Here is a 20,414-nt window from a genome sequence, read left to right on the forward strand (position 1 = left end):
TGGCTTAATCCAGCCGCTACCTGAGTTGATAAAAAGGCCCTGTCCCACTTGGCGTCATTCAACCTGCTCCAGTACGCTGAACCTATTCCTTTGTGGGAAATGTGAGAGTAGGGGGGGGGGGGGCAGATGGCTAACCTCCCACGGGGTTAATCCCTGATGAACGTTTAGTGGCGGGATGTTCTGTCCTTCCTCCTGTCGAATACCTCTATACTGTCTGGGATGGGTTATAGGATAAAAATATGAAAGATGCAGGGGAAAGATTTGGGTGTTTGCCCAAGATGGTGACCTACTGCAGATATAATCTACCGCACTTATGCTCCTAAAATTAAAATTGAACACTACACAGTTCCCCACGATGTTTTTAGCCCCAGACCCAATCCACCCAACCCTTCTTACACAGAGTATTTCACCCGAGACATCGGAAGGAAGGGGCCTGTTTACATTAAGCCATTGTATGCATTTGTTTTTTAGTTCGGAATGATCCTCACTTTTACCATGGCTTAAAGGGGGGACCCCCACAAGAACCACCACGTAGGGCAAGGACTCAACCGGTAGGTAAAGAGTGGGCAGGGCTGGTAGGGTCCCCTCTTCCGGACTTTTGCTAATAGAGCAGGGGTGGAGATTCAAGGACCCTAGCCTGTTTCCAGTGGGACCTTTTGTCGCTTGGGGTTTTCCAGCAACCGCTTTTCCAACCCCTAGCGGCGGCACAACAGGGACCGGTGAAGGATTTACTATTACCTTAGCCAATTCAACTGTTTTGTTTTCTCCTAGTGATGAAGGTTTGGGATCACTAGGGGTAGGGGGTGTACCATTAATTGCGTTCCCCGATGGACCAGCCAACTGAGGTCTCCCTTGACCTAGACTATTAATTGCAGAGGTCAATCTGTCAAGCTTAGACATCAAGGGTTTAAGATGAGAACTGGTAATCTGTTCAATATGGGCTTCTAGGTCAGATAAAAGGTGTGTAACCCACACAGGGGTGTGAGAAGTTGGCCTGATATATGATGTTCACTAGTTCTAGTGACCACCTTGTATCAATCCAAGCAACCCGTATGATGATTGGTTGTAAGTCAACCTTATAGACCAGCTATCCTAATGGTAGCGTGGACAAAGCAGTCTTAGGCTAAACTCTTTTGGCATGTGAAGCCGGCTGTATTACCATGTGTAACCCCTTGAACACCAAGTGAAAGGACGCCACACAGGATATATATTCAACATATATATGTATTTATTACTACAAATAGTCCCCTGAACACTTTATGAGCACAAGAGCAAACACGTTATAACAATTCAATTGATAAGTATACAAAAGTGGCACAATTATGGATAGGCCCGGGTGGCCCCTAAAACCATATACTAAAGAAGTGGTATAAGTACCACGAGTCGAAAGGAAGTAAGGCCTAGGGCCTTGGGAATCGCTGGGGCGATGCTGTACTAACGCAAGTTAGAAACTAGGAGGCCCACGGGATCTGGTTTGCAGTGCGCAAAGTTAGGAGCAATTTACATTGAAGTCAGTGGATGCGTAAAAGTTAAAAAGGTGAAGGTAGGAAGTCTTCTGGTCAGTCTAGAACTTAACCCTTTGGAATCTGGACACTAGGAGTGTTAAACTACTCGGGGGCACCGGAGTGCCAGCGTTACCTCGCCCACAGGAAGCGGGTGCATTGTTGCCAAAGTGTGTCGGGATTCTGCAGGAGTTCAGATGGAGCCTTGGAGTGTTGATGCTGCAGGCGACCTGATGTGTAGAGTTCCGGTGGATCCAAGGGTGGATATGAAGTGATGAAGACCTGAAAGCAGAAGGGACAATGTTTACAGTCACTAGCCAGTGACCGGCGTGGAACCAGGAAGGAACAAGGCATTGTCGGATGCCAACAGGTGATGTCGTGAAGCTTGTCTCTTCAGCCACGTGGACCAGGCGACGATGACCTGGATTCACTCATGAGCTGTCCCACGTAGGTTCTAGTTGATGGCGGTGTCGGCTTCTTGATCGGAGCAAACAGGCCTTGGCTAATGCAAGCCACGCAGGAAACAAAGAAGGCTTCTGACTCTAACCAGCAAGCTCAGAGGGGTTGCTGCTTTTGGGAGCAGCAAGGGCCAGTCTGGAGCAACCAGACCAGTGGTGGAAAGTTGTCGTTTGGTCACCAAGATGGCCACTAGCCAACGGACTAGTAACCGGATAGCGCGTCGAGTGGAACAAAGCAGAAGGGCCCCACGCAGATCTCATGAGAGTTGGGGGGCTGGTCCTTGGTGCAAACGTAGCTCGGTGGTGGGGCTTTTCAAGACCCCAAGAACGGCATTGAGGGGGCCTCGGGTGCTGCGCAGTCAGCTTCTCGTGGACGTTTCAAGAGGTCCGGTCCCACGTCTCAGGTCGCCTCCACTCGTCTCAGCTTTGCAGGGACTGTGGATCGGGCTGTTAGATGTCTGGGAGTCTGGTTCTTGTCAGGCTCTGGGCTCGGGCAGGAGGCGGCGGCAAAGCAGTCGTTGATCGCTGGATGGTGCCTGTGTTCACAGGGTGGTCACTCCTTGGCCACAAGGGAGATTCTTCAGTCTTCTGAGCAGCAGAACATCGAAGGTCCAGAGTTTCTTCTTCTTCAGTCGAATTTCAGGGTAATCTGCAGTCTTGCGACTCAGCTCCTACTTTTAAACCAATTCTAGGGGCGGGACTACCTACTAGGTCCCTCCTATGGGTGGGACCAGGAAGGGGGGTGGTTACACCCCCTTTCCTTTGTCCAGTTTTGCGCCAGAGCTGGGGCTGGAGTGCCCCAGCAACGGTTTGAACTGGCCTATGCACGGGGACACCTTGTGTGCCCCGGGCATGTCTGATTCTATTCAGCCCTACCAAACCAGATACACAAAATCCTGTCTGGGGTGGTGCTAGCACCTCCCAAGGCAGGAAACCCTTTGTCGAAGCCTACCTCGCTGGAAGGACTCCCAGCAGCTGGAGGTCAGACTTGTGTCTGTGGTGGCAGCATCCATTTTGTGATGCTGAGGCTCCGTTTAACTTTAACCGGGGTTCAGGTTCTGTACATGTCGTGCCCCTCCAGAAGGGTGGAATGCTACCCCCGTCGCCAGAATTGGCGAGGGGGTAGTATTCCAAATCGTACGACACCTTACTCGACATGTTTGGATAATGTCAAACCAGAGTTAGCATTTAACCGCGAGGTTCATAATGCACTTAAAAGTATATGGTATGACGCTATCATGAAACAGCTAAAGGACATGGTTCCGAAAGCTGCAGACAGGCTCAGCTCATGCTAGAGCACCATCTCACACATAACCAAGCACTCTGCCTCCTGGATTGTTAAGGCCTGCCATAGGAGTGACTTATAGGTTACTGTGTGTCCATATATAGGTTAGCTGTAGGCTAAAGCTTTTCTGGCATTCAAAACACTAATAAACACTTTTCCTTTATAACTTTGACCTTCCAACTGAATTTTTACATGCCTTCATAACACTCATACATTATTTTAGCTAGGATGGGCTTTTATATGTGGAGTGAGAATTATTTGATAACTAAAGCTTCTCTGGAATTCAGAGCACCGAAAAGGTTCTTCCCCCATTGTGTGTTCTCTCATGAACAGTAAGGTGACTTTTCAGACAAAAGGTTTTCTGGCATTCAGAGCACTGATGAGGTTTTTCCCCAGAGTGAGTTCTCTCATGTAAAGTTAGTCTGAGTTTATAACTGAAGCTTTTCTGGCATTCAAGGCACTGATAAGGTTTTTCCCCAGTGTGAGTTCTCTGATGTACAATAAGACTGGTTTTATAACTGAACTGTTTTAGGCATTCAGAGCACTGATAAGGTTTTTGCCCAGTGTGGGCTTGTTCATGGTGAGTGAGACCAGCTCTGTCAATAAAGTTTTTGTGACATTCAGAGCACGTATATGGTTTCTCCCCAGTGTGAGTTCTCTCATGGAATTTAAGACCACTTTTCGTCCAATATCTTTTCTGGCATTCAGAGCAGTGATATGGTTTTTCCCCGGTGTGGGTTCTCTCATGTTGAGTGAGAAGGTATTTACGACTAAAGTTTTTCGGGCACTCAGAGCACTGATGGGATTTCTGCCCAGTATGGGTTAACTCATGCCGGGTGAGAATGGTTTTCCGACTGAAGGTTTTCTGGCATTCAGAGCACTTATGAGGTTGTTGCCCAGTATGCGTTCTCTCATGTAGAGTGAGATCTGCTTTACATTGGTAACTATTTAGGCATTCAGAGCACTGATACGGTTTCTGTCCAGTGTGAGTGCTCTCATGTTTACGGAGATAGGCTTTTTGAGTGAACCTTTTGTGACATTCAGGACACTGATAAGGTTTCTCTCCAGTGTGAGTTCTCTCATGTTGACTGAGAAGGGTTTTACAATTGAAGCTGCTCAGACATTCAGAGCAATGAAAAGGTTTTTCTCCAGTATGTATTCTCTCATGTCGAGTAAGGCTGAATTTACAACGGAAACCTTTGTGGCATTCAGAGCACTTATGAGGCTTTTCCCCAGTGTGAGTTCTCACATGTAGAGTCAGATGGTATTTGCGAGTGAAGCGTTTCAGGCATTCAGAGCACTGATGAAGTTTTACCCCAGTGTGAATTTTCTCATGCTGACTGAGTCTGGATTGACAACTAAAGCTCTTCTCACATTCAGAGCAGGTATGAGACTTCTTTTCGGTGCTAATATCTCCAAGATCGGTTTTGTCTTGTATACATTCCATTATGAGATCAGAAAAGATTTCTTTCTGAAGTTAATATCTCCAAGTTGGGATTTTTCTAGCAGACACACCATAAGACAATACTAAATCTTATACAGCATGTGTTTAGCATCACCCACTCAAATGTGCTGCACTTGTTCAACTTAACACTTGGACATTTATTTAGCCAAAGATCACTTCTCTGTGGAGTTTACAGTTTATAACCTCCGTAGGCAACCTAATTCACCCTACAACCTTAATATCAGCAGTCCCTGCTGCTTATGGGGAAGCCTCTCATGGGATTATTGCCTCTTCATTACATCCATGTGGATTATCTCACCATTTTCTCATATTTATTTATGAGTTAATGAAGCACTGATCAAGTCTCTGGTTGGTGTTCAGTATTTCAAAGCTAGGTACATATTCACATAATGTATTGGCATGAACATTCAGAATACTATTGTGTATCAGTAGCAGCACATTGTTTCTGGTCACCCTTCTTACGGATGCCTTCAATGTCTGTATATAAGACTACAATGAGGACGTTAAGGATTTTGCAGGTCTTGCCCGGTAACAAGTACCCGAGGTCACATCTAATGGGCAAGAATGGTTGTGGACATGTGGACCCGGACTACAATCAAAAGGTGGTCCTTGGTCACAGAGGTGCTTTTTTTCTCCTCATTCTCCTTCCCTTGGTCCCAGATATACCCACATCGCTAGTTCGTAACTAACAGGTATCTTAGTCCTAACCTGACCACCTGGTCTTTTAAGCAGCTTCGTTTACACTGTATAAGTGATGAACAGATATTTGTTTTTGATTTAAAGACCATTCACTGGATATGGTGCTCAAGTGTTCCATTGGCTGAGGTCTGTTAAAAACTCTTCAAGTCCCACTTGTTCTGTGTGTATTCTCTTCTCTTGGACTGGATAGAACTTTAGACTGATGCTTGTCCTCACTGGTTCAGACAGATGGTCTTCCTGCCCTGGGTTAGTATCTCCAGGGCATTCTTCACATACCATTAGAGCAGCAGGAAGTCTATTTATAGAAACTGCTTTCACATTCTTTATTTTACTCCAATCCAAGTTCCTCACCACATCTTTTTCCTGGATACTTTCCTCTTGTTGGAGCTCTGAAGCAACTTTACTTCTTTAGCATCAGTCCTTTAATAGTTTTCAATTATTTGCTTATTACTGACCACCATTTTGTCTTCCGTGCCCACTCTTCAATCACCTGTGGATTTAAAAATAGAGATTGTTAAAGAAAACAAACTGGAACTAAGGAATAACATTTATTAGCTAATACAGACATCCAGATTCTGAGATCATTTTGAGAGAGGAATGAGAGGGCACTAGGCATTTTCGAGATAGAAAGCTTGAGAACAATGGAACACTAGGTTGAAGAGGTCTAAAGATGGAAATTCTGATGTACAGTTTTGTGCACATCAGTAATCATCAGTAAGCTATTCAAGTGTCTGATCAAAATTCCTCCCCCTCACTGTGCGGTATACCTCTTCGCACAAGTCCCCAAACCAGGCAAGCAATATCTCAAAGAACAAGCATGCCCACCCAGTCAGTCAGTCAAAAATTCTTTATTCGATAAAATTAATATCATAAAAGACATGGTACAATCATTTTAAGTAGCAATAAAAAACACTTACAGTAATCACCAATAAAATTAAAACAGTTCATTGTCATTATTAAAAAATACTGTACATTTAAAAAAAGTTTTATATCACCATAAAATTGGTACCTTTAAAATCCTTTAAAACTCAGTGCACAAGTATGTTACATAATTTTACAGAATATATTTTACTCAAAGCAACTTCGAATCTGTGGTAAGCTGGTATTGTTTTTCCTTACACGAATGGCTGCCGTTAAAAAACTGGCTACAGAAAACATAATATAAGGGCTACCCAATTGCATTAAATATATTAAAGCTGGTCTAACCTGAACAAAGCCCGCCTTCTTCAGGACTGGTAACAAATATTTCCTTCTGCACTGTTCATAAAATGTACAGAACATTACAAAATGTAGGGTGTCTTGTGATGAAAAACAATCACAGGAACAAGGGTCTGCTTTATCAGGAATACACCAAGTACGGAAGGAACCCAGGATGTAATGAATCAAATTTAGACGAAATCTTGTAAGGAGGTATCGGTGGTACCGGTTATTTACCACCGATAAATATGGTTCAGGGCCTGAGCAGCTAACCAGCCCATAATTAGCACTTTAAGAGGTTTTCTCATCTCAATCTCCTCCCGTTCTAATGTTAAGAGATCCATTAGAGCATTTTTTGTTAGGGCGATGTCTTTTTTGGTTATTGTTTCGGGGTAGTGAAACAAGGCTGGGCGGCCTATCTTCTGAAAACCCTTTTTGATATAAGTCAGCCAAGCAATATTAGCAGCCATCTCCAGATGTAAGCAGTCTTTAATGATAGAATGGTTTAAGGTAATTTCCTCGTTTAGCCAAATTTTTAACCAATATAATAGGGGTGCTATTTTAATTTGGTCTGAGATGTATTCGATCCCCACTTCAGTATGTGTAGTAAAAGTGGGGGTTGACTGGGGAACTGAGAGGAGCCCTCTTAAAAATCTATTTTCCACCAACTGGATTTTGTTAGTCGGGGTATAGCCCCATATTTGGCATCCATATGAGGCCACTGCCAAACACTTTGCTTTGTAAACCTTAATAATGGCTTCAACTGGTCTACCTCACAATTTTTTGGCAAACCCCATGAGGCCCGAAACACTCCTGCGAAAAGCCACACTACGGCTTGTGTTTTGAGGACGCCATGTGCCCTTCTCGTCGAATACTACACCAAGATAGGGAAACGAGGAGACCCTACATACTACTTCGTTGTTACAATAAAAGCTTTTTGATTTCCCTTTATTTTTACTCCTCCCTGCAATTAGCACCTGAGATTATTTTGCATTTACCTTGAGATCAAGGTTGCTCATAAAGGTATAACACACAAAAGAGTAGAACAGGTCTAGGTGTGGTGTGCTTCTGTACAGGCGACTGTGAGACAATTGGATCTATGCAGGGGCGAACAAAGACTGTTCAGTCACTGAGGTTGGAAGAATCCCATCAGACCACCCATTTGGCGGAGTTTCATCACATGGGACTAGATAAATATCCAAAACCTCACCCGACCTTGTAGTGCCGGGAAAAAACAATACTTTATGTAAAACGTTCCTCAACATAATAGCGTTAATAAAGTGCAGTGCTCAAGTGATGGTGTAAAGTAAAATTGACTACTGAGACTCAAGATACTTTCAGATAAAAGTCTGAGTGTCAAAGGTTTAAAAATCCGCCGGGTAGTAAAATGTTGATACTACCCTATGGCGCTAAGCAAGATGGTCGACATGTTTCAGCCTCTACCCGGCGGATTTTTAAACCTTTGACACTCAGACTTTTATCTGAAAGTATCCTGAGTCTCAGTAGTCAATTTTACTTTACACCATCACTTGAGCACTGCACTTTATTAACGCTATTATGTTGAGGAACGTTTTACATAAAGTATTGTTTTTTCCCGGCACTACAAGGTCGGGTGAGGTTTTGGATATTTATCTAGTCCCATGTGATGAAACTCCGCCAAATGGGTGGTCTGATGGGATTCTTCCAACCTCAGTGACTGAACAGTCTTTGTTCGCCCCTGCATAGATCCAATTGTCTCACAGTCGCCTGTACAGAAGCACACCACACCTAGACCTGTTCTACTCTTTTGTGTGTTATATATTTAGAATAGGGGGATTGAGTAGACAGGTCTGTAAATATTCCCCCTGACCCTCCACACCTTTGTTTTTTGAGTGCTCATAAAAGGTACCAAAGGCATTCAACAATTTCTGGAGGCCCACCCCGGTACGAGCCATGAGTACCGCGTCATCCGCGTATAGGAGAACTGGTATAACCTGTTCCCCCATATGCGGGATGTCCGGGGAAACCTCCCCCAGCTCAGTCTCAAGGGCGTTTATGTAGAGGGTAAACAACAGGGGTGCCAAAATGCACCCCTGTCTTACCCCTCTTTCAGATCTGAATGGCCTAGTACATCGCCCCTCAAGGAGACCCATCCAAAGCTTTGACCTATTAACTAGGTCAAACGCCGAGGATAGGTCCATGAAGCCCATGTATAGGTTACCCTCCTTGGCCACCGTATACTTGCTAGCTAAGAGATGCAGATTTAAACATTGGTCAATGGTACCTCTATTTGACCTAAAACCGTATTGTACATTAGACAGGACCCCTTTTACCCTCAACCATTCGCTCAGTCTATGCAGGACCACCCGCCCCAAGACCTTTACAGACGAGTCAATCAAAGAGATTGGTCTATAGCAAGAGGGATCCTGCCTAGAACCTTTTTTTTTTACAGACCGGGATGATAGTTGAGGTTAACCATGATGAAGGGATACTGTCTTGACTAATGGAGTTAAAAAGGTTTGCTTAAATTTTTGACCACATACCAGGGGCAGCCTTGAACAGATCGGCGGGGACCCCGTCCGGTCCTGGCGCCTTGTTTTTGGACATTTCCTCAATGGCTGTTACAACCTCTGAGGCTTCAAATTTCAGTGGTGGCAAAGTGTTTTTGGGTAAATGGGCCTCAGCGATTGGGCAATTGGAAGGTAACCTATAGATCCCTTCAAAGTGTGCAATCCAGACCTCATCTGTGATATTGCAATCCAGAGACGCATGGTCTGTATTTGCAAGGAGGGGTTGACTTACTGTAGCCCAGAATTTTTCAGCTGTCTCTCAAAACTTCGGGTGACAGTAGTTTGTGCCAGGCTTCATACCTTAATTCCCGCTTCCTATCAGCTATCGCTAGCTTATATGCCAATCTATGCTTGGTTACTAGTCCCTTGTCCCTAGGGGTAACTTTAAGTGCTTTAAGAAGTGCAGCGTGCGCGTTTGAACATCTTTTGTCAAACCACCTCTCTCCATGCCCGGTTTTTGGCTTTCCCACCCTCATAAGAGTCTCCCCTTCCCAGCACCACAAACAATGCTACTTCTCCCGTGCAAGCATGTGTTAACAACTTAGAGTCGACACTAGACAAGAATTATAGAATATCATGGCCAACCTTAAGCTGGCTGTTGAAATAACTACGGCTCAGAAAATTAGGAGACCGCATAGATCTCCAACCACCACAAACACACAGTTTCAAGCACACCTAGACGGATCTCTATGCCTTTGCCAAACACAACTATTCGCCTCAACAGGACAACAAACCAGATGTTAGAGGTGGACATTGATGACCTTTGCCAATCTTACATAACATACCCTCACCACACAAACAACTTATAAAATACACACTATAGCTATAAATACTTCTCTGGCGCAACGAGTCATAGCTTGTACTAAAAACCTCTCAAAAGTAAGACAGATCACCTTCATCACAGGTAATCAAGACAGAAAAAAGAGAGCCTAAAAAGACACTGAAAAGCTTACTGCACAACTGCAATCAGCAGCTAAATATGCCAAAGATATAGCTGACCCCATCCAGTCACATAATCTAGACCAGGGGTGTGGAATTTAATAAAATATTTGCTTGTCCATGCGGAAGGTAGCTTCAGAAATCTATCTTTATACAACAGCTCTGATATAGCCTCTCGGATTATGCCAGGGCTCATACCATGATAGTGTTTGAATATGTGTGATCCCCTTATGTTGCCACATTTCCGCATATCTACATACTGGGGCTGAAGGTAGTGGTACACAATAGTTCCAGGGTTAGAATATTCGTTTGAGTTTGTGCAAACCTACTAACTTGCATGTTTTTAAGGGTTTTCAACAACTCTTCTCTGATCTTATCCAATACTGAGAAATGTTGGAAATGTACTCCTTACAATGGCAGACGTAAACAATCTTACAGAGTTGGGAACAAGAGTGGTTGGAGGGAAAGTTAACTTGGAAAACTTCAGATGTTCGCATGAACAAAGATACACATCCATATTTGCTCATGCCAAAATGCAGTTCACAAATATTATATAGGAGTACTATTTTGTGTCCTTCTCCTGTAAATTCTTGGGAATTCACGAAAGCGGTATAGCTGCAATTAATGCAAGGACATATACAATGGGTGCACTTTTTAGACTTTCTTTAATTATTGCTTCCCTAATTTTGTCTGGCGTTGACCATGACGTTTATTAAAATGTTATCTCTCTCTCTGTGTATCGGCTGGCTTCACTGTGAGTGACTGCAATCTGCTCTTTCACAAGGAGCATATCGGCACACAGTAGTTTTGCTCAATGCCAGTAACTACTGTGGCAGAATATGCTATTTGAGACCAAAATTGTTGATTTTGCCAAGGTTTGTTTTAATGGTGAGGGCCCGGCAGTTCTCACCAATAAGGTTTTACAAAAACCATGCCAAAACAATTCGCACATTGATAAAAACTAAAAAGCTGACCACCAATTTCAGACCTACTGGCTTTGCCGATGCTTGTTTATTTTTGTTTCCCATAATCTTACTGAAACTGGTTACACTGATTTTCCATAGTGAATAGTATTGGGAAATAATAGCGTGCATCAACACGTTACTAAATGATGCTGCAGCTGCGAAGAAATGGTATCTGAAATGTTACAGTAGTTTAGCAAATTGTTTTTGCTTTCATTTATTTATGAACATTTTATTTTGAAAGCAAAGACTCATCAATCTTGCTTTCCATTTTCTGCAAATATTTGCATCAAATAAGAGAGCATTCTGGGAGCATTATACATAGCCTCAAATTGCTAAACTTTGAAAACGTGTGTACACGTTTCTATAGTGGAACCACGGTCAGTAGTGCAGTCGGAGCTTACAACATTTACTCTCACCCTAATAATAAATGCTTTCAATTAATGAACCATAAATACAAGCTTGAACAACATTAATATATGGACACAAATATTACCTTAACTGCAGACAGTGCCCTTTCCTGATCCATAATGTGGTACTGTAAACTGGCAACCAAAGGGTTTGTGCTGCAGGGGGTTGGGCCTACTTGTCCCAACGACAAAATACAAATGAAAACGTGTCGCACTTGGCCTCAAACAATATGTCCTGGGCGTCGGCCTATATGTATTCCACATCCCTGCTAGACACAACAATCCTACCAGTGACCTGACTAAATAACTCTTCCACACCACTATTAGATATCTTAGTTTCACCTAACTACAACATCATTAGACTGAACCACACACTACAACCAAGTTGGGAGCGTGCGGGTTGCGTGCATTCACAGATCAACCTTACAAATCAAACGATTCCAAATGGAGAAGATATACTCCTGTGAATATATGGGAGTTGAAGCCCTCATGGGTTAGGGGGATTTATTCCCTGACCAAATTACATATTATCTACCACCCTCTTGGATACAACCAGACCCTCATGAGCAATTAACAATCACAGTACAGACCTTACGACACCCGAATACAATCTTTCTAGGTGACTTCAACCTAAATTGCAATTAAATTGAGGACCCACATGTGACTGCACTAAATCTTTTTTCAAAGACCATAATCTGGTGCAATCATGCAATCAGGGGAGAGGAGTTGGCCTAATGGCTAGGGCGGTCTGCCTTGAATCTGGGGAACTGGGTTCGAGTCTCGGCAATGACGCTGAACATACTGTGATTCTGGGCAAATCACTTAATCTACCTGTGCCTAATAAAAAGGAAAAATAAAAAAATGTGTTCTCATGTAATGCAACTGGTGCTATGTAAAGCGCTCCAATACCCGATCCGGCTCAAGTCGCGATATATAAAACTCTGTAAAAAAAAAAACATGCACAGGTCGAACACACGGCAAAGGAACATCATTAACCCATATCTCCATGGCAGAAGCACTATGCATAGAGTCCATAATGGCATGCGATTGGTCAGATCACAGCATCTCATTCCACATCTCAGCTCCTGAAGCAAAGGCACGAGATAAGAGGTTAGACCTAGATGGTGGGTCAGAGATACTAGAAATAAGAATAGAGATGACCTGTATGATCTATGCCAAAGAAAACTTCAACCCCAGGAAAGCATTTCCGATGTTCACAAACTCATGGAACACTACAACAGAACTATGAATGACAAAATGGAGAGGGTACCCCCCCCCCCCCAACAACAAAAAAGCACCAAAAACAAATTAACACAACCGTGGTATAATGGTCACCAAAATGAAGAAAGAAGCAGACTCCGATTTGCAGAGACGAAGGAGGCTAGCACCCTCAACACACCTACAAAAACTCAGAACTCTGAGAAATTCAAATAAAAATGTATATTTATTTTTATTTATAGTTTTGTATTGCGCGAACATGACCCTAGTGGGTATTAGAACACTTTACATGACAAGAGGTAGGGTATCAGTTGGACTGGTAAAATAGACATGAGTGAATGAAAAACACAGCAATGAAAATAAATAGAGTAAAAAGCTTGATCTCAATAATAGTCAGCAATAAGATGGTCAAGCATCATAAAGAGTAGTTAGTATGGTTACATTTTAATAAGCATAAATATAGAAAAGATTTTGCTTCTTTTTTGAAGGAGGTGGTAGAAGAGATTAGACAAACGTCCGGTGGTAGAGAATTCCATATCTTAGGTGGGACAAAGGAGAATGTGCTGGCACCCGTTTTCTTTTTATGGGTTCATTTGGGTTTCAGAAGCAGGGTGTGCGCACTACGCAAGGGTCTGCAGCCCCCTCATGGTTTAGCTTTTGGGACTGATATCTGGAGGTATAGATGTGTAGCACTTTATGAGTCATGCATGCAATTACTTGTTGAATTCTTGCTTCGTACAGTAGCCAATTCAGGGATTTTAGGGCTGGGGAGATGTGTGTATTTCATGTTGTTCTGGAGACAAGTCTGGCTGCTGTGTTGAGGGAGGCTCTTTGAGAGGCCAACTTGTATTGAGGTAAGCCACTAAGAGTGGCACTACCATAATCCAGTCTGGGCAATACAAGAGCTTAGACCGTGTGGAAATTTGGCAGAGATCGCTGTTAGCATTGAGCTGAAGCCATCTTGTTTCCGGCAGCCATCTTGTCTGACTATGTGCTCACAATGTGCTCTTTCTGTTTTCGCTGTTGCTTGCCCTTCTGCTTTGCTCAAGAACTGGCTATATGTAGCCCTTGTTACTCTGCACATGCTCAGAAGAGTCTGTAGCTGCCCATGCACCTGCTCTAGTCTGTTACTGTCAGGCTGTTTTAACTGAGAGCAGCAACTTATCGCCCCTCCTTCTTTGTTGACTGTGCATTTTCTGTATGATTATCTATGTATGTAACTCTTCCTATGTGAACTTGTACCGCCTCCTTTTGAGCTCCTGTGTGGGTATAAAAGACCCATGGTTCTTCTATTCCTTGTGCTACTTCATACACAGCTGAAAGGTGTTGTGTGAATGTAGTTCCACCTCATGAGGTTTAAATAAATTGTTAACTTGACATTTCAGTTTCCGTGCCAACTTCTATTTGCTGGTCTGAGGACTTGTGTGCAGAGAAGGATGAACCCCTAGCACTGGTATGCCTTGCTGAGGTCTACTTCTACAAATTGGCGCCCACCCGTGTGGCTCATCGGCGACTCGGATACCCGACGGAGTGGTCTTGACGGAGGATTGGAATCTCGCTGCGGATGATCACTGCCTGAGGAGGCCCGTGTTTTGGCAGTCACAGAGTTTTTCTCCTCTTCCTGATCTGACCCTACAGGTGGTGCCGGTCCTCGACTGAGATCCCTTCTGATGTTCGCCGTGCAGAGACCATTTGGTCGATTCAGAACTTGGCACTTGGAATCTGGAGACTCTTGCTTGGTAAGGTCATTTGATGCAACACTTCTTGTTTTTTTGGCCAAAATCTTGGAACTTGCTTGGATATATATGAATTGCAATTTATATAGACCGGTAATGAGATTTTTCTCTAACTTTTTTAAAACTTGAACGGCACATATTGAGTAAGTGCCACTTGGCAAATAACATTGTATATGCTGCAATATTCTTGGCATGCCTGTTCCTAGCACACTTCGTAGAATGTGTTGCTTCCTTGGAGGTACCAATATGGAACTAGAACGGAATCCGCCGTCTCCCCTCTCCCCGAGGGTACACCAAATAGGGACATGTATATTAAAAATGGTACTCCTGCTATACCCTACAGCATACTATGGAATAAATATACTAGTAATGATACTGTGTTGCGATGGCCTATAAAAAATAAGTCATTATATCTTAGAAAAATTCAGTATGTGTAACAATCTATGTTTAAGCACAAAAGTAGACAAGATATGTTTGACTGTGAACGAATGTGGGAGAAAGAAGTGTGTGAACGATTGAGAAAAGACCAAGCTTTGGTTGAAAAGGAACAACGCAAAAATATCCATGCGAAAGCGCTGGAGCTGAAAAATAGAGAAATGAAGGAGATAAAAGAGAGAGGATAGGGAGCATCGTTTACAGGTAAATGGCCAATACCCTGTCCGGCTCCCCCTTTATCCTCTATTTAATAAACCACAGGACGATTTCATTTTGTTAGATCGTTGCCCGCTTCCATATACTTTTCCCTCTGCCCTTAAGGTTGATTCTGATGCTGATATTTTTCCTTCAGATCAGGATCAGTCAGGATCAAATGCTTAATGTCAGACTCGCTCTTTTCTGACTGCTGATTGCGCAGCCACTCTTAGATCTGTTGCTCGCAAAGCAGCCCATGGTAACACTCCTGCTTAAGATCTAATAGCAGATGTACAACAATGGCTGGAGAGAGAGCAGTTATATTTTGTAGAGATGTTTACCACAGAAGTAATTGAACGGTTTAGAAAGCATTTCACAGAATTAGAGCCTGTTGATATCGCAGATGATTATAAAAAATTGTGTGACGCTCTTTTTCTCCCTTCCCAGGTGGCTGACTTAATTAGACACGTGGTTAAACTACGAACTGATGCATTCCGTTTGAGAGAGGAGAAAAAGGCAGCTGCTGCAGCTGAACAAACAATTCAGACCACCGTGCCACAGGATGACACTCCAGGGACAGATAAGAATATTGTAGTTCATGGGAAACCCATGCGGGAAGCCGCACCTTTGTATGTCCCTCCTGGGGTACGAGAACAGATGATAATAAAGATTCCACTGATGCGAAGGGTTATTTTATTTATTATTGGGTCTATACTCCTTGGAGTAGAGCAGATGTCATAGCTCTTAAAGCTGCTTTGCCCGACCCACGGAAAAATCTGTCTGCTTTCTATGAAGAAGTTGAAGGAGCCATTAGTTCTTGTACCATGACTATCAGATATTGATATGTCTTTTGGGCTTATTCTACCCCGATATGTGGAGGTCTATTCGTAAAATCGATGATCATCCAACTTTTGGGGGTGTTTGGAAGGTACTAGAGAGGATAGATGCAGAAAGGGAACCCGCACAGAAACCACAACAAGAACTTTTAGACCTTCAAAGGATATACTAGTTAAATTGAAAACTCTCATGCCTCCTAAAAAGATAGATTGGACTGTGTTAGCATCTTGTAAGCAAAAGGCAGATGAATCGGTCTATGACTTCTTTACACGTTTTGAGGAGGCATTCCACGACTTTAGGGGCCAGTCATTGACAGATGGTACGGGCAGGCATCGGTTTGTCGATAAATTTGTTGCGAACATGTTGCCAGGAATAGCTAGTCGCCTAAAGGCCAGCAAAAGTTCACGGACCACGTCTTCCTCAGTCTCTCTTTTGAATATGGATCAGTATTATGAACGTCAGGTATTAGAAGCTAAGGGCAATGAGGATAAAAAAAAATATAAGGAGTTGAAAACAAAGGTTATGTTAGCTCAGGCTTATGGTCCATCCTATTGAGGTGGTGGCAGCGGCGGACGTGCGTCGTATTGCCCGAGTGTACCCTCTTATGCTCGGCCTACTCTGTCTTCTGATCAGTGCGCTTATTGTAAGAAGATTGGACATTGGGCTGTTGACTGTCAAGAATTGCGTGCTCAGCAATATCAGTGTTGACAGGGGCAAATGTGAGGCCGCTTGGGGTATTCAGGACATAGGGGAGGCATGGATGATCGCATCAGGTTTGAAACTGTTGCGCATACTCAGAATCCCTCTAATACTTTTGATAGATGAAACCAATATCAAATGTCTGATTATTTATCTAGGACATTCGTTCTAGCCATTGAAGAGAACCTCTTCCCGACGTTGTCTAACCTCCTGCCTTCCTTATCTGGAGGAGTTGTCAAAGGAGCTGAAGGGTTGCGTGACTTCCTTTGTGCCGCTTGTGAAATTACAGAGTCCGGTTTTGGGTGTCCCGTCAAAGACGCCGGACCATCATCAGGTGCTTTGTATTTTTTGTCGAGGCGCGGTAGTACAGGGACCACTGTCGCTGGAATCTTCATTGCCTTAAGGCCTTCATCTCAAACATGTTGGACAATAGGGATAGATCTAGTAGTCTTTTTATCTGATTTGAAGGATTCTGCTTATACATAGGAATGCCTAGGATGGGGTAAGGAACCAGTTGAAGTCCCAGTAGATCAGAAGGGTCCCTATCTTACCGCACATGTTTTGGGTTCTATTGATCAGTTTCTGGTCGGCACAGGAGCTACTCGTAGTGCACTGTCTAAACAATTAGGGCTTCCCTGTCTGGCTTAACCATTACATCAATAGGTGTTGATGGGCCACCTTCCCTTAGCCCACTGTCACAACCACTTGCATTTCATGTTGTTAAATGTACTGCTCCATGTCCCCTAACACACCGGACAATATTGTGGGTCTTGATATGCTCAAGTATTTTAGCGCTATGATACGTTGTTCCCCCAGAAGGTGTGCGTGTTATATTCAATGATAACTATTTCTTGGTTAAGAAGACCTACCTTCTTAGAGAGGACATTGCATTGGGTTCACGCCCTCGTACTCTGTGGGCTACATCAGATACCGATGTGGGGCAAATGGTTATTCCACCAGTGCATATTCAGGTGAAGGAGGGTGCTTCATTATCTCGCTCAATACAAAATTTCTCGCAATGGTGAAGGGGCACTAATACGTAATGTTCATGATCTGATTGTGGAAGAAGTCCCGTACAATATTTGCAATAGCCCTATCCTTCCCATTCTGAAGAAAGACACGGATTCTAAAATCTACAGGTTTATCATTGATTTGCGAGGGGTTAACAAGATTGTAGTGCCCCAATACCCGGTAGTCTCTGACATCACAACACTCCTTACCATGGTTCCTCCGACTGCGACTAACTTTACTGTGATTGATTTAAAGAATGCTTTCTTCTCCATCCCTAATTATCCTGACTGCCGATATTTGTTTGGTTTCACTTTGAATAATCGATCCTTTAGATACTGTAGAATTCCTCAAGGGTATACAGAGAGTCCTAGTATTTACAGCCAAGCATTGAAAAGACAGCTTGATTCTTTCCCTGTGCCAACTGGGGTGGCTCTCATACAATATGTCGATGATATCTTGTTGGCAGCTGATATGTTATGTTCTGTTATATATGGGAATTTATAATGCGCACGACTACTCTTGAGTATCCTGGCGCGATGCGGAATCAGACAGATGGCAAGAAAAGTGAATTAGTAGGCCTGCTTAAAAAGGTGAGTTTTGAGGAGCTACTTGAAGCATCTTAAGTCCTGAATGTGGCGCAGTGCTATAGGGAGGGCATTCCAGAGGATGGCTACTTTAACCGAAAGGGACTGGCCGACCATCCTGGCTCGACGGAAATGAGGGGTTACTATCAGTCGATGGGCAGCCGACCTTAGGGATGGTCGAGGAATGTAGAAGGCCACTCTTTTCCTAATATAGGAGGGGCCAGAGTCGTGGAGGGCTCTGTGTGCTAGGACAAGAGACTTAAACTTTACCCTCTGGGTCACCGGCAGCCAGTGGAGAGTGCACATTTGTGATCTTATACTGGTTCTCTTAGAAATGCCAAGAAGGAGTCTGGCCGTAGCATTCTGGATAAGTTGAAGCTTATTAACCAGGTATGCCGGGATGCCAAGAAAGAGCGCATTGGCATAGTCGAGGCGGGATAGGATGAGAGTCCGAGCGACCATATCCTTGGCCGGCTGGGGGAGCAAGGGAAAGAATCTGCCTAAGGACTTGAGAGTCCCGAAGCAGACGCCCGTGAGTCTCTTGATGTGCTCCGTAAACCTACGGTCAGCTCCAAACCAAACGCCTAGATTCTTGGCTGGGCCGCCCTCGGATAGAGGTAGGGGGAAATCCGGGGGCCACAAAGCTTCTGTAAAATGAGAGAAAAATTGCCCATATAGTATAATTTTTGATTTCCCCTCATTACATTTTAATTTGGCCTGAGCAAGCCATGTAAACATGGCGGCTAGGCATCTTTGCGCCGTATCAGTGCATACATCCGAGTCGTCCCAGGTAAACAAAAGCTGGGTGTCATCGGCGTAGCTCTAAACAGTGTGAAAAAGGAACACTGTCTTTGCTTTCAATTTCTTGCATCTCACCATCACAAAGTTTCTCGGAAGAAATATCAGTATTGTAGACAGAAGGTTATCCATTTGGGTCACCTCCTGTCTAAGGAGGGACGTGCACTTACACCAGAACGCATTCAAGCTATTTTAGACGCGCCTGTGCCCCGTACTCAGAAAGATGTTCGTGCATTCATTGGTCTTACTTCTTTTTGTAGGCAATGGATTCCAAGCTTCTCACACATTGTTAAACCTCTGTTGACTCTTCTGACTAAAGACACTCCAATGCCCCTTCCATGGACGACTGAATGCCAGAATGCTTTCCACCAGTTGCGTCAAGCTCTTTGTTCTGCACCAGTGTTAGGCACTCCAGATTACACTAAGGCTTTTACACTCTATGTACACGAGAGAGATGGTTGTCCACTTTCAGTTTTAGTACAGACACACTGTGACAAGCAGCGTCCTTGTGCATATTTTTCAGCTGTTCTCAATCCAGTTGCTCATGCATTGCCTGGGTGTTTCCGTTCTGCCGCAGCAGCAGCTGTGACCATACGTCAGAGTGAAGGGATAGTCTTGTCACATAGACTGTTTGTGTTAGTATCCAATGCAGTTGATGCCCTTTTGAACCAAACCAAAACACAGCATTTAACTAGTGCTAGGTTGACAGGATTTGAATTGACACTTTTGGCTCCTCACATCACTCTGCAAAGATGTTCAACCCTGAATCCACCCACTCTGTTGCCATATCCAGCGACTCAGTCCCAGTCACAAGAACCTCATGATTGTATATTTCTTACGGAGGAAGAGACAAAGGGTTGTGTCGACTTGCAAGATACGCCCCTCTCAAATGTTTATGGGGAACTGTGGGTTGATGGGTCCTGTTTGAAATTACCAGATGGCACAACATCAGCTGCATATGCAATCACAACACTTCTGACGGTGGTTGGGACAGCTCGTATCCCACAGAAGTCAGCTCAGGCAGCTGAGCTAATAGCATTGACAAGAGCGTGTGAACTTAGTACTGACTTATCTGGGAACATCTATATGGATAGCCGCTATGCTTTTAGAGCTGCTCACGTTTTTGGGTTGCTCTGGAAGGAAAGAGGCTTTCTTACATCCCATAGGTTGCAAATAATGCATGGAGAATTGGTACACAATCTTCTGACTGCCTTGACATACCCGAAAAAAATAGCGTTTGTTAAGTGTAGTGCACACAAGAAAGTGACTGATAAAATCAGACAAGGTAATGCCTTCGCAGATTACACAGCCCGTGAGACTGCAATGCAGCGAAGCACCAGATCTATGTACGTAGTGAAGTCACAGGCTGAAGGTTAGCATGATGCCAGGCAGGAAATGCTAGACATGCAGCGATCTGCTTCTGTAGAAGAACTTG

The 20,414-nt window shown here is 43.8% G+C and overlaps 2 protein-coding genes across 2 annotated transcripts in view; one reads left to right on the forward strand and one right to left on the reverse strand.

The window, feature by feature from the left end:
* The window catches only part of LOC144807670 (uncharacterized), a 329,338-nt gene that overhangs the window by 192,307 nt on the left and 116,617 nt on the right, over window positions 1-20,414 (forward strand). The window lies entirely within an intron of this gene.
* The window catches only part of LOC144807669 (uncharacterized), a 50,179-nt gene continuing 30,969 nt past the window's right edge, over window positions 1,205-20,414 (reverse strand). The window contains exon 2 of the mRNA XM_078673303.1: window positions 1,205-5,899. Within this exon, the coding sequence (XP_078529429.1) occupies window positions 3,529-4,692 (1,164 nt within the window). The 5' untranslated portion in view covers window positions 4,693-5,899 and the 3' untranslated portion in view covers window positions 1,205-3,528. The remainder of the gene's footprint in view (window positions 5,900-20,414) is intronic.

This window comes from Lissotriton helveticus, chromosome 1_2, assembly GCF_964261635.1.
Source record: "Lissotriton helveticus chromosome 1_2, aLisHel1.1, whole genome shotgun sequence".
NCBI lineage: Eukaryota > Metazoa > Chordata > Amphibia > Caudata > Salamandridae > Lissotriton > Lissotriton helveticus.